At 36.0% G+C, this 14,949-nt stretch overlaps 1 protein-coding gene across 1 annotated transcript; it reads left to right on the forward strand.

The window, feature by feature from the left end:
* Positions 1–678: 678 nt before the first annotated feature.
* On the forward strand, positions 679–11,318 carry LOC142160248 (interferon-induced protein with tetratricopeptide repeats 5-like). Its single transcript, XM_075215185.1, has 2 exons — positions 679–764; positions 9,586–11,318. Exons 1-2 carry the CDS (start codon positions 760–762, stop codon positions 11,042–11,044), a joined length of 1,464 nt encoding a protein of 487 aa, XP_075071286.1. The 5' UTR covers positions 679–759; the 3' UTR covers positions 11,045–11,318.
* Positions 11,319–14,949: the final 3,631 nt, after the last annotated feature.

Consider the following 14,949-nt stretch of genomic DNA (forward strand, 5'->3'; position numbering starts at 1 on the left):
AATTATGTCCTTTTGGCGAGAGGTCGCAGACCTTATCGGCAAGATTACACAATTGCAGTTTACATTTCACCTCTCCTACTTCCTTCTCCCCCCTGGAGTCCACAGACTGATTTGGAAACTTCCGAGCCACATTCTCACAGCAGCTAGAAGCTTAGTAGCCAAGAATTGGAAGCATCCAGACCCCCCAACTATCCCAGCTCTAATTAACATTATTTAGCAAATCCACAAACTAGAGCATATAACTAGCATCATAAATGATGCTAGTTATATGTGAACTAGCACTTGTGAACTTTGGAGTGCATTGCTAAGTTTTATGAAATCGGTCTAGCAAATGTGTCCAAAGTTCATTTTCTGCAGAAGATTTTCAGCCTGTAGCTAGTATCTCATTTTTCAGTTTCATCACCGTAAATATGCAAATATGTACTAGATACTATAAAAGGCTTTGACTTTCCTTTGAAATAAGTTAATATAGGTGAGTTTAAGACCACATTCTTTCACTACAGGTTTTACAGAACTCTAACACTGTTTCTGTTTTCTGGTCATCTTACCTGAGTTTTGTTTCTTCCTTTACTCCTCCCCTATTGCTTCTGTTTCCCGTGTCATGTTACCTGAGTTTCGTTTCTTCCTTAATCCTCCCTCCCTTTAGCCATCTAAAGACTATAAAAGCAATGCAGTAGGGTGCAGTTCATTTTCACAGAACTGGGAAGCTGCATATTATCATACTACAACTGAGACTAGGGTGACACAGAACGTGACAAAATGAGGTATGTAAATAAAAACAATAATTTTCCAATATTCTGAGTAGTTGTCTTAAATAATATTTTATGATTTTGGCTACTTTGAAATGCACATGTGACAGCGGTCTAGAATAGAGATGAGTGGGCTCGGATTGCGCTAAACCGAGCTCACCCGAACAGTGTGGATCCGAGCACTGTTCGGGTATTTCCGGCGGCCAAAAGAAATGAAAACGAGGCTATGATGTCCAAGTCTCGCGTCGGATCTCGCGAGACTCGGATTGCATAAATTCCCCGCTTGCGGCCGCCATCTTCAGTCGGGCTTAGATCATTGAAGAGGGAGGTTGTAGTTTGGTGCTCCTGTGTCCTATGTCCTGTCACTCTGTCCTGCTTAATCCAGTGGTTACTTAGTCCTGTGCTCTGTCCTGCTGAGTCCAGTGGTGCTGTGTCCTGTGCTCTGTCCTGCTGAGTCCAGTGGTGCTGTGTGCGTCCTGTGCTCTGTTCTGCTAAGGCCATTGTTATTTAAAAATTATTAAAAAGTTATAAAAAAAAAAATAAAAAAAATTATAAAAAAATTATACTAAAATAAATTTAAAAAATTATAAAAAAAAGTATACAGAAATAATAATAAAAAAAAATAAAATAAAAAAAAGTATATAAAAATTTCTACTGCAATATATAAATATAATCGGTGCAACCTTTTGGACTAAAAACAATATTGTGAGGTGTGAGGTGTTCAGAATAGACTGGAAATTAGTGGAAATGAATGTTATTGAGGTTAATAATAGTGTAGGAGTGAAAAATATATATATATATGGATTTTAGCACTTTTTATGCTTTTTTTAAAAAAAAATCAGAACCCAAAACCCAAAATCAGAACCAAAACCTTTCGTGGGGTGTTTTGGCAAAACAAATCAGAACCCAAAACCTCAAGCTAATCAGAACCCAAAACACCAAAAGTGGCCGGTGCACACCCCTAGCAGTGGCGCACGCAGGGGGGGTTTCTGAGTCTCGAGAAACCCCCCCTGCGCTAACTAAATGGCCAATATAGCGGCACTGTCTTATACAGCAGCCGCGGCGCTGTCAAAAAAGCGTCCGCGGCGGTGCTGTATAGGACAGCTCTGCCTAAACGGAGCTGCTGCGCATGCGCAGTAGCTCTCGCGCGGGTTGGTCGGTCCGTGCGCCCCTGCCTAGTCTAGAAGCAATAAAAAATAGTTTAATTATAAAGACAGTTGTATTGGTTCAGTGTAATTGTAATGCAATTCAATGTAATGTAGCTTATGTTCAACATATTCTTATTCAGTGTAAAAGGTATGTGCTAATGTCACCGAGGCAAATATATTAATGACCATGTAATAACTAATCTCATTAACTAACCACGAGCAAAGGTAGTTACCAATTTACCCAATTGTCTGTTCTGGATTAATCTCTTTATGTTAGACGTTTGTATATTATCGGTCATCTCCTATCCAATATCTACTGGTTTATAGACCTAGGAGGTGCTACCCCTCACACTTTTTTATTTTATAGGGAGAAAAAATAGTAAGTTATTTATGGGGTGCACTCTGACCTTAAGTAATACATTAAAATATTATGTTTTATTGATATGCATTATAATTGCAAAGTCTAAATTCATTTTTATCCTGCATAAATCAGTTATTAAAAAGCAGCTAAATAAAATAAAGAATTGTGAAGAAAAAAAATTTAACAGAGTGATATACTAAAAATATTTGTATTCCATTAATTCATACTTTTGCCTTTTTAAATGCTTCAGAAAACCTCAAATATTTATTCAAGAGGTATATAATCCCACACTCTTATATGTATCTTTGATCTCTCTTTTTAAATTTTAATTGGTAAATACAAATGGTTCTTTAATCTGAGAATATATTTCATAAACGAAGAAAATCAGAATGATTATTCCCTTTTTATTACCACTTCAATTCCTTGTATCAATATTGATGCAATCAAATAAGTATGTATACCTTAGTAAGTGTTAGTACACATTCTAAAATAAAATTATTATTGACCGGTGGACGTATCTGGTTGATTTTCATGCACAAATGGGACTTACGGTGGGCGTGTCAGAGCTGCAGGGTGGAAAGCAGTTTCAGCGTCTGATGAAGAGAACCTCAGAGCCAGCGAGGAGAGAGGGATAAGCGCTGGTGAACGATGCTGAAAGATATCGGCTCCCTAATTTATGTTCCCCCAAATCTTGCTCTGAAACATAGAGCACAAAAGATCTGCAAGTTTTAAATTGCTAAAAGGAAAGCTGTTGCTGAGATACTGGATCATAAAAGTTTGTTAATTCACTGCACAGTGTTATCAGATGCTTCAGTGAAAGGAACTAAAGAGAGATCACAGAATGAGTGGTGGAAGAGACGGCTTTGATTCTTAAACAAGGCGGTAACCTCTCTCGGTCAAGGTGAAGTTTCTATATATTTCCAAAAGATAAGTGAACTTATGGTGTTAAAGAGGTGGAAGACTGAAATTAACGTGTGTGAGACAACTTGCACCTATCTGAAATGGAAAAGCAAAGTGAAGAAAATGTAGACTTTACCTAATATAAAAAATATATGTGGGGTGAACATAAAGGTTTAAAAGGATAGACGGTGATGTTATATGGATTTATCCTCTTTTTCATTATTTACAAAAACTGTTTTCCCTCTTTGATAATGTGAATTATTAATACACCTGTAAAAAGTTAATTGATTTGGATGTGCTTAAAGCTGCTAATACTGTTAACATTGGAACATAGCGACATGTGAAGAAATTTATTGAAAAGGACATAGACGATTTTATATATAAGAAATCATTTGTGGTGTGAATGCTAAAAGATAGAGAATGATGGTCTATGACGTCATTGGTAAGATTAGTAGAGACTAGAAACACCAATGAAAAAGTGAAAATGGAGAAATTTGTTGCAAAACAAAAGCGTCCAGAAGTGGCCACAATACAAAATCAAAAGATAAATCAATATTGATTCAAGAACAATCAAGCTCTCCTTCAGTTTCAGTGATAGAAGATTCCATGGATATAGAAAAAGACTCAGCAAACTATAGCTTACAAGCAGCAAAGAGAGCTCAAGAAATATCTAATATAATTTCACCATTGTTGGATCAAAAATTAGCAAGTCTTAAAGAATCAATTGACTCAGTAATAAAACAGATTTCCAATATAAGACTAAACAGAGAGGGTTAAAAATATTACTTAATAAATATATTCACTATAATATAGTTGATAATAATCACTATATAGAGGGTAGATATCTACTAATAAAGTTTGTAATTGAAAATGAGAAATTTACTTTAGCTAATATTTATGCACCAAATAGTCTTAAGGAAAGTTTTTTTTTCTAAAATATATAGTTTATAACAGGGATGAGATGAAGGATACATAATAATAGGGGGAGGTTTTAATGTCACTTAAAACTCAATATCTGATAAAACCACAAATGAGGGTAAAAGAGGTAAGTATATTCCCTCCTCATTATAAATCACTTGTACAATGACTGCAGATATAGATCTGTGGAGATATCAACATGCAGTAGATAGACAACATACTTTTTAGTCTCATCCACACAACACATCAATAAGAATAGATTATTGGTCGATTTCGGGCAGGTTATTACATAGGGTGAAAATTACAAAAATAGAAAATATAATGATATCAGGTCATGCTCCAATATGGTTTACTTTGAAATGAATAGGTCCAACATATACATCATATAATTTGCGATTTCCTTCATATTTGATAAATTCTGATAGCTTTAAAACGCAATTGGAAACATATTTCCTAGATTACATAGGAGATAATGCTGAACATAAACAAGATATTATCTTATTGTGGAAAGCCTCTAATCCGGTCTTAAGAGGACATATTATAGCTAATGTAGCTCAAAGGAAAAAAGGTATTAATCAATAATTATTAAATTTGAATACTGAGTTAACTAAGGTGTTTTCAGATTTACAAGGAAATAATAATCAAACTAATACAGAGAAGTATAAAGAATTGAAAGCTGTGTATGATACTTTATGTATGGAGAAAGCCTAAGGGCTAGATTTACTAAGCTGCGGGTTTGAAAAAGTGGGGATGTTGCCTATAGCAACCAATCAGATTCTAGCTATCATTTTGTACAAGGTACAAAATAAATGAAAGCTAGAATCTGATTGGTTGCTATAGGCAACATCCCCACTTTTTCAAACCCGCAGCTTAGTAAATCTAGCCCTAAATGTCTACGGACTTAAGAAGAACAATTTTTTTCACTGGCGAAATAAGCCAGGAAGATTGCTGGCAAACTTAGTTAAAACTCATTCACAAAATATACACATAATGGCTATTAAAGCAGATACAAGGAATAAGAGCTTAGATCCTCAAAACATTTCAAAAGAATTTATAAAATATTATAAAATTGTATACGAAAAGGTAGAGGAATATTCAAATAAAGGGACAGAATTTCTAAGTTAAGCCAATTTAATAAAATTGTGAGAAGCAGAAACAGAAATATTAAAGGCCCCGTTCACTGAATTAGAATTTAAAAAGCTTATAAAATCTTTGCCCAATGGAAAGGCACCAGGATCAGTTGGACTAGAAGCAGAGTATTGTAAAGTCTTGTCCGTACATATTGTACCATACTTAATGTTATTATTCAATTCAATAATGAGTGGAAATCAAGCACCAAGAGATTTTATTTTGGCAAGAATTATAATTCCAAAACCAAATAAATATGTGGAATTAGTACAATCATAGAGACCTACACCTTTGTTAAATCAAGATATTACATTTTTTTCAAAACTCATGGCTCTTAGATTGCAGGGTATTTTACCAAAGTTACTACACTCAGCACAAACAGGGTTTACAAAAGGTAGACACTCAGTTCAAAATATTAGAAACCCTATCGCAGCAATGGTTAAAACACCTCAATATAAAGAAAAAAAATAATATGATAATTAGTTTAGATGCAGATAAAGCATTTGACCATATCTCATGGTCACATTTAATGAGGATATTTGAATTTCAAGAGTTTGGTCATATTTTCCAGCATGTTTTTAAAATTCTATCTTATCAACCGAAAGCTAATATGATAATAGGAAAAACACAGCAACCATTTCTCTTGGTAGAGTACCAAGACAAGGGTGCCCTTTGTCACCACTTTTTTTTAATATTGCACTGGATACACTAATGAGACTTATGGATAGAATGCCAAAATGGCAAGGGCTAAAGAATGGTAGAAATGAACTTAAAATATCTGCTTTTGCAGATGACGTTTTGCTGTATGTCCATAATCAGAGAGAAGCAATACTGCTAATAATGCAGAAACTAGAGGAGTATGAAAGTATAATAGGATTCTTGGCGAATATTGATAAAACTTTCTATCCAGATGTTAAAATTGATTTGGATGATGCCTTTCCATTTAAATGGGCAAAGGGTACAATGAAATATCTTGGTTTAAAAATTGTTACATATCCATCTCAGATATACGAAAATGTTTCAAGTTTAATAAGCAAAATAATTAGAGAAATTAATGCTTGGATGAATTTATCAATTTCCTTTCTATTAAGGCAACATATTATTTAGATGATAAGTTTTCCACGAATACTTTATCTTGTTCAGATGTTGCCTTTAATGTTTACTAAATTGGATATCAAAGCCCTGCATAAGGTCTTTTCAAATTTTATATAGTCAAATAAATATTCAAGGATATCCTTGGCTAAATTGCAACAATCCTAGGAAAAGGGAGAAATAAATTTACCAAATATAAAGGAATATAACCTAGCTGCAAATTATAGATATGCAATTGACTGGATAAGGGGGACAAATATATAAACAAACTACAAAGTGCAACAGGCATAAAGTCCAGACATAAATTTGTTAGCTTTGTTGTATACAAATCCAGCATGTTTTTTTCGAGTAATATTAAAGAAAATCCTTTGATATATACAGTGTGTAAGGCCTGGAGACTTGTATGGAAAAATTTAAAGATATCACTACGTTATTTTATGTTTCTTCCATTAAGCCATAATCCAGAATTTCAGGATGGTCAGGCTTTCAAAGAAATTATAAACTGGGAGAACGAAGTGTTAAGGTCAATTCACCAACTGATGAATAGCAAAGGATTTAAAGTACCGTATTTCCCCATGTATAAGACGCACCCATGTATAAGACGCACCTTAATTTTGGGGCCTAAAATGAAAAAAAACATGTATCAGGTCCTTTTGCCAATCAGACACCAATCGGATGGTCGCATACCGGTAATTTGTGCTCTCCCACTCAGAGGATTCATATTCTGCCTTACCTTTGAGACTACAATCGGCCATCAGCACCTGGGTAGTGGAGAACACTTGCTGGACTCGCTGGTGACTTGTTTGCTTCCTGAGTCTCCCACTGCCGGCCGGACGTCCCGCGTCATCTGATGATCTGAACACGCTGCCCTCCTGGCGGTTGCCAGATTCCCGAGTGCCCCCCGCCTTATGAGAGTCCCCCCCCCCTGGCCCTGGTGGCTCCTAGCTAAGTGCCTTACTTCACGGAGCGCCTATCATGGAAATTGTGGCCTGCTTCCGGTGGAGACCAGGAGCTGGAGTTGGAACAGCCCGGCGTACCCGCTACTTCCGGTTATTCGGCAGGACTTCTGGTTCGGGGACACGCTGTTCCATACAGCCAGCGGGTACACGCTGTTCCAATTAGTGGGGACTTCTCTCTGACATCCAGGTGCCGACTTCTTCATTAAGGTAAGTAGTGCTTGCAGTGTATAAGACGCACCTTTTTTTTAGACCCAAAATTTGGGGGAAAAAGGTTTGTCTTATACATGGGGAAATACGGTATATGCTTTTTGAATAGCTAAATAATAGATTTTTAAATATTAGAATATTAATGTTTGCATACTTACAAGTAAAAAGCTATGTGGATAAGATAATACGAGAGATTAAAAATGCAGATAGACAATTTGTGTTGGTTAAAATGTTATGGCACCAAGTTCCAAAAATCTTTAACACCTCATATATATACTCACAAGTGAGAAATTGTATTGATAATAAAAATATTAAAGGTGGTATGACAAAATGGACGCAAGAATTTGCACATATGAGTATAGATAAAATTTTGAAAGCCCATGTGAACATGAATTAGCTCTCGGTAGCCACTTCATATAGAGAAATTAATTACAAGATCTTGCATAGAATATATTTAACCCCAAAAATGAATCAAATTATTGGAAGATCAGAAAATTCATATTGTTAGAAATGTAAAGAAATAAATGCAGATATAATACACTGTATATAGTCTTGCTCTAAAGTCAGAGATTTTTGGAATTAAGTACAAGAATATATAAGAAATAGTCTAAAGCTTGCATTTAGAATTAACTGTTTATTATTATTATTTTGGAATATCTATGACAAACGATTTAAACAATGTTTTGACAATGAATAACAAGAATCTGTTACTGAAGATAGTGGCGTCAGCTAAGAGGATTATTTTATCCCAATGGTTATCAATAGACCCTCCCAGTATAGAGCTGATGTTTATTAAGATTTTTTTTATCTTTTTTCAAATGGACTGGTTGGAAACATTTAAGATAATAAATTTATAAAATGCTATGAGAATTAAGATAAGATTGATGTTGTTGATGGTGTTTTAGTCATATTTTTGATGCAATTTTTTTAACAAAAAAAATGAATAAAGAGAATTTAGAAAGAAAAGAATACATAACATTCTAGGTTTTTCAGCAGAAAATGTTCATTCATGTTGACATGGGACTTTAATGTTCCTTTATCTATAAAAATAAAGTTATTTACGCTTTAATATATTAGCAAATGATAAAAAATAAAAGAAAATATAATTATCAAAATTAATTAAATGCCTTAAATAAAAAGATGACTTCTGTATTTATTACTAGATGCATTAAAACCCACACAGTTTTTTTGCATCTTTGAAACCAAAGATAATCTGGCTGGGGGGGAAGCATATTTCAGATACTCAATGCTGGGCTTAACTCATTAACAGCAAAAATAAATTGCGCTAGTTCCGAACTATGTAAGAATGATGTTTTCTAATCTCTATGCTTCAAATACATTTCAAATTTAAGACATAAAGGAGTCATTTCTAAAATGCAAGGATACTGTAACTTGGCGTATTTTCTGTACAATTATGTATAAATATAGTGCTTAAAATGTGCACCTGGATCTGCATTTTGCATAATTGTATGTGTATGTGTATATATTGTGAAAAGCGTGCACACAGATGGCTTCTCACACAGGTTTTGCTGAACCACTTTGACATTTATTTACTCGTCAGAATGGATAAACAGTTTTGGCAGTGTCTTCAGCAATCAAATCAAACATATTTACATAAATAAACACAGTCTCATAGCCCTATATGCTGACTATCACAGTTAGGTCCCTAACTGGTCACTGGCCACTTGTTGACACCAGTCTCACCCACACAGCCCAAACCCAGCTTTTTAAGCTTCCTGTCAGGCATTGCTCTGGCTGAATTCTTAATTGATTGTATGATTATCGTGTGTGTGGGTGTGTGCATATTTAACCCTTTCTACACCTATAGGCTGTGGTTTCCCAGGAAACCCACTACTCCTTCTGCTATTAGAAGGTGCAATTTGTCCCAATTGCCACAATATATACATTGCATATATGCATCCCCCTAACTAAACTCAACAAGATAATTAGGCACTTGCATTTCAAAAGTTCTAAGATCCTGAGAGCTGAAACAACTTTCATCTGCATCAGTGATGTAAGTGGAGTGCTGATCAGTAATCTTGTATACCTAACTAATATTTACTGGTATGGGCTAGTATAGCAATCCACTAATATGACTCACTTCTCTCCTTTTCTTATCACAGTGAGTTGTCGGAGCATACCTTGAAATCACGCCTGCCACAGCTAACTTGCCATTTCACTTGGAGTCTTCTGGAAAAAGATACTGATATTGCTGTAATAGAAGAAAGATTATACAACCAGATGACATTTCTGGTTACCAAAAACAAATACATGGTGTACAATTTACTGGCCTATGTAATGCACCTTAAAGGGGACTACACAAAAGCCATTGCCAACTTAGAGGAAGCAGAGAAAAAGATTAGAGAGAACATTCCAGATGGGACAGACAGAAGGTATCTGGTGACATATGGGGACTACGCCTGGGTGTACTACCACTTAAAGCAGTTTGAAGATTCTCAGAGCTACATAGACAAGATAGACCAAATTAATAAACAATTAAAACTTTCAACAACTGACAGTCAAGAAATAGCTGAGATTTATGGGGAACAAGGGTGGTCATTGTTAACGTTTTGTGGGCAATATTATGAAAAAGCTAAAGCATGTTTTGAGAAGGCTCTTGAGCTAGACCCAGAAGATCCTGAGTGGAACTCTGGCTATGCAACAGCAGTTTATCGATTGGAAGGATTCAAAGGCAGAAAATGCCCTGCTTCAGAATGCAAATCATTAGAACTGTTGAAACGTGCTGTAAAGCTAAATCCAAACGATGCCGTGGTGAAGGCACTTCTTGCATTGAAACTACAAGACCTAAAAAGAGCTGATGAGGGAAGAAAATATGTTGAAGAAGCTCTAGAACAAGCTCCAAACCTTCCATATCTACTTCGCTATGTTGCAAAGTATTACAGAAGAGCTGGGCTGGTGGATGAAGCTCTGCGTGTCCTGAAAACTGCAGTAGATCTTATGCCAACTTCTTCATTTCTACACCACCAAATAGGACTATGTTTCAAACAAGAGATGTTCAAAAACAAGAGGGCATTCAAACATGTGAGCTTTCAAAATAGACAAATGCACACAGACAAAATTTATGAACTCACCAGAAAAGCCATTTTGCACTTTGAAAAAGCACTGGAATATGAGAAAACATTTGTATATGCACACATAGACTTAGCAAATATGTACAGTGAAGCAAAGGAATACCAAAAAGCAGAAAATACATTTAAAAAGGCTTTGACATTAGCAAATCTTACAGATGAAGAGAAACAGGAGATCCTCTTTTCATATGGATGCTTTGAAGAATATGTGAAGAAATCTGAAAGTGAAGCTATAAAACATTATAAAAACAGTTTGAGGATAACTGAACCAAATCTACATAGAAAAGACTGTGAACAAGCTTTAAAAAGACTAGCAGAGAATAAGATTAGGAGTGACCACAGGGATGCTCTGGGGTTCGGTTTGCTTGGATTTATCTATAAGAATAATGGTAACACCTCAGAGGCAATTGAGTATTATGAAAAAGCCTTAAAATATGATCCTTATAATGAGGATTATCTGAGTGATCTCTGTGACCTGAAGTTGATGATATAAAACACTTATACGAAGGATAATATGACCCGTGTGTAGAGTTAGAAGCACATCCACCTAAATCGTGCAAATTTGCACCTGGACAAATCATGTTGCAATGCAAGGGGTGAAAATGCAAGTTTTTTACATATAGAGAAAATACTGCCAGCTACTCCATATAGTATAGACTACAATTTAGAGCTGAGCTAGAATGTAGCCCACTCCCAATTCTAAATCTGTCCCCAACATGGTTTTGCCAAGGTGCAAAATTGCATTTTGATTTACTCTTGAATCCTAATAACGGCCTGTATATTTAAATTACAGTATCATCATCATCATCATCAATTATTTATATAGCGCCACTAATTCCGCAGCGCTGTACAGAGAACTCATTCACATCAGTCCCTGCCCCATTGGAGCTTACAGTCTAAATTCCCTACTATAGACACACACTCACACACAGACAGACAGGGAGAGACTAGGGTCAATTTTATTTCAGCCAATTAACCTACCAGTATGTTTTTGGTGTGTGGGAGGAAACCGGAGCACCCGGAGGAAACCCACGCAAACACAGGGAGAACATAGAAACTCCATGTGTCTGATTTAGATTTAAGTCCACAATTTTACCTATGTTCATAATTTGCAGTTAAGTAAATCATGTTTCCCTGCAAATATTTGCAAACGGGGTAATTACTGTATGTTTACTGCATCTTTTGTGTACGAGTCCCAGCATTCCCTGCCAGCTATCAACTGTCATTACCACTTAAAGCAGTTTGAAGAATCTCAGAACTACATAGACAATATAGACCAAATCTAAAATTAAAACTTTCACCAAATGACAGTCAAAACATAACTGAGATTTATGGGGAACAAAGGTGGTCATTGATAATGTTTTGGGGGCAATATTATAAAAAGCTAAATAATGTTTCGGGAAGCCTCTTGAGCTAGATCCAGAAGATCCGGAGTCTAACACTGGCTATGCAACAGCAATTTTTTGATTGGAAGGATTCAATGGAAGAAAATGCCCTTCTTGAAAATGCAAATCCTTACTGCTGTTGAAGCGTGCTATAGAGCTAAGTCCAATGCATGTAGCGGTGAAGGCACGTCTTGAAGCTACAAGACCTAAAAATGTAATGAGGAAAAACATATGTTTAAGAAGTTCTAGAACAAGCTCCAAACCTCTGTGATCTGAAGTTGATGATACAAAAGACTTAGGGGCATATTCAATTAGCATCTGGGATTGTGGCTACGCGTGGCCGCGTACTTAAAGTGCAAATACGGTATCGCCACATCGCAGTTTTCCCTTCGTACCCCATAGGGATGCGAAGGGAAATCTGCGGTGTAGCGTTATGGGGATAGAGGTGGTCGCCATGTAGACGCGTTTCCGAAGCTAATTGAATATGCCTCTTATAGTCTAAAAGAATAATATTAGAGTAATATTAGAGTTATGAAATCCAATCTTTTGAACGTAGGGAAAATACTGATTGCTTTTGCATGTAGCCAGTGGCGGAACTACTGTAGGTGTAGGGTACAGATACATTGGGGCCCCCGCATGAGAACCCCCACATCCATGAGTAACATGAGTAAGAGTTAGGTGCAAATTTTATCTGGGTGTATAATGTGGAGATGAGTAAGCCATGTTGCACTGCAAGGGATACAAATACAGTTTGCATACTGCACACATATGCTCTCCAACTCTATATTTATAGTGCATTTTAGAGTAGCCAAAAACCCTCCCAACTCTAAATTAGGTTGTGCATTTTACATTTTCCTCCCTGCAACCACAAATTAGTTTTTCAGGTACACCCAGTAGGTGGATTAGTTTCTAACTCTAATTCTGCCTTTGTATATATAAATATGGTCTTACAATGCAACAATATATAACTAATATTATTAATACTATATATGAAATAAATTCTTTTGAGGGAAAATAAATTGCCCTCAACCAGAGAGATAGAACACTAAAAACCTATAACTCCAATAGTAAAATAGGTAAAATCTATACGTAATAACATAATGCACACTTTGAAACTCACAATGATTTCTGCTTATTGACAATACTGCATCGCAAGCTTGAATATTATTGACATTGACAACTGAAAACAGATAAATTAGAACAAAGCCCACATTCTATATGTGATTTACGCTGTTGTTAAGTTTTTAAGTTTTACAATATTACATAGCATAAATGATGCATAATTACTATATACTGACACTAATATTTGCATATGTTTTGATGATAATTGTGTTATTTGTACAACTATTGCACCAATATAATGCATTAATTTACTATAACTAATAACTATTCAATATGATTAACACGTTGGTAGTCAGCATATCGATGCTGACTACACCGACAACTTCAGTCCGGACGGCTGCTTCCCGACAAGGATCCATGACGATTTCTCTGTGAAGTGACTTCAGCCAATCACGATGAAGGAGGACGCCGGCGGGACTTGATGACATCAGTGAGATAGGCGACGCTGTTAACGCTGCTCTTAAGGGGGTAATGTAAGTATGTGGCTAGGTACACTGTACAACCCTTTCTAAAGTACATTGTACATAGCCGCAGACTTACATTACCCCCTTAAGAGCAGCGTTAACAGCATCGCCTATCTCACTGACGTCATCAAATCTCGCCGGCATCTTCCTTCATCATGATTGCCTGAAGTTTCTTCACAGAACAGTCTCCATGGATCCTTGTTGGGAAGCAGCCGTCCGCACTGAAGATGTCGGGGTAAATGTGCTCGGTATACTCAGCACCATTAAGCCGTACCACACCCGATTAACATTGGTCTCTGGAAATAAATTTATATATGCCCAAATTTCTATGCCTGTGGTCCTCTGAATTTATAATCTAGCTTGTTATAGATACTCCGAGTTTCGTCTTACAGGAAACTCCTAGCCTCATCATAACACTTATCAGGAAGCTACCAGAGAACTGGTCAGCAGTGTCAGTATGGTCATCCTAGGATACGATGGGAGCTGATCATGTGATGCTCACATCTGATCCTGGAGAACCCTCTTTGGCCAGGTAAGTTCAACTGCTGTTGTGATTTGACCAGGGATGTCCTAACACTTTAAAGTCATTTTGAGTTTAAAATGTGCCAGACCTCTTGTGGGGATTTTGTGCCATGTATTCAATTATTTTTTTTTTATGAACAGCAACATTGTTTTTTCTAGTTACCTGAGATTTTGCAAGCAGTCCTCAGAACCTTTTTTTTGCGTAACAATCCTATATGCAACCTAATGTTATGCTATGTTGGTTGATAGCCACTATATTTCCAAAATAAGAGGCTTACTAATTTGCGGGTATATATGAATGTGGTAATTGCAGCAATTGTAAAAGTATGCTACAATGTATTTTTGAAATAAAGAAATGTGAATTCTGCTTATGGAGACAACAGATGTGGTCTATATGAGCACATGTTTTTGGGGTGTAACATATTTAGGTTAAACAAAAAATGCATATATAAATATATTCTGGACATTGACAGATGTCATTTGGTCACCACACTGGGGAGACTGTACAATCTTATACATCAGGGTTCATTTAATAAATCATATTTGCAAGTGTTAGTGATATGCTGAATTTGAGAGCATGTGACTAAAACTATTTTTTTTTTTAATAAAAAAAGAGACTAGGGGGTAAATGTATCAAGCTGAGAGTTTTCCGGCGGGTTTGAAAAACCAATCAGATTCTAACTATCATTTATTTAGTGCATTCTACAAAATGATAGACAGAATCTGATTGGTTGCTATAGGCAACATCCCCACTTTTCAAACCCGCCGGAAAACTCTCAGCTTGATACATTTACCCCTAGATGGATTCATTGTTTAAAAACATATAATACTCATTTGGGTTTAATGAACATATAGTTTCAAATGTTTTCTGCACTAAGTATATCTCTAAAAGGTACACAGCAAAA

Source organism: Mixophyes fleayi, chromosome 6, assembly GCF_038048845.1.
Source record: "Mixophyes fleayi isolate aMixFle1 chromosome 6, aMixFle1.hap1, whole genome shotgun sequence".
Lineage (NCBI taxonomy): Eukaryota > Metazoa > Chordata > Amphibia > Anura > Limnodynastidae > Mixophyes > Mixophyes fleayi.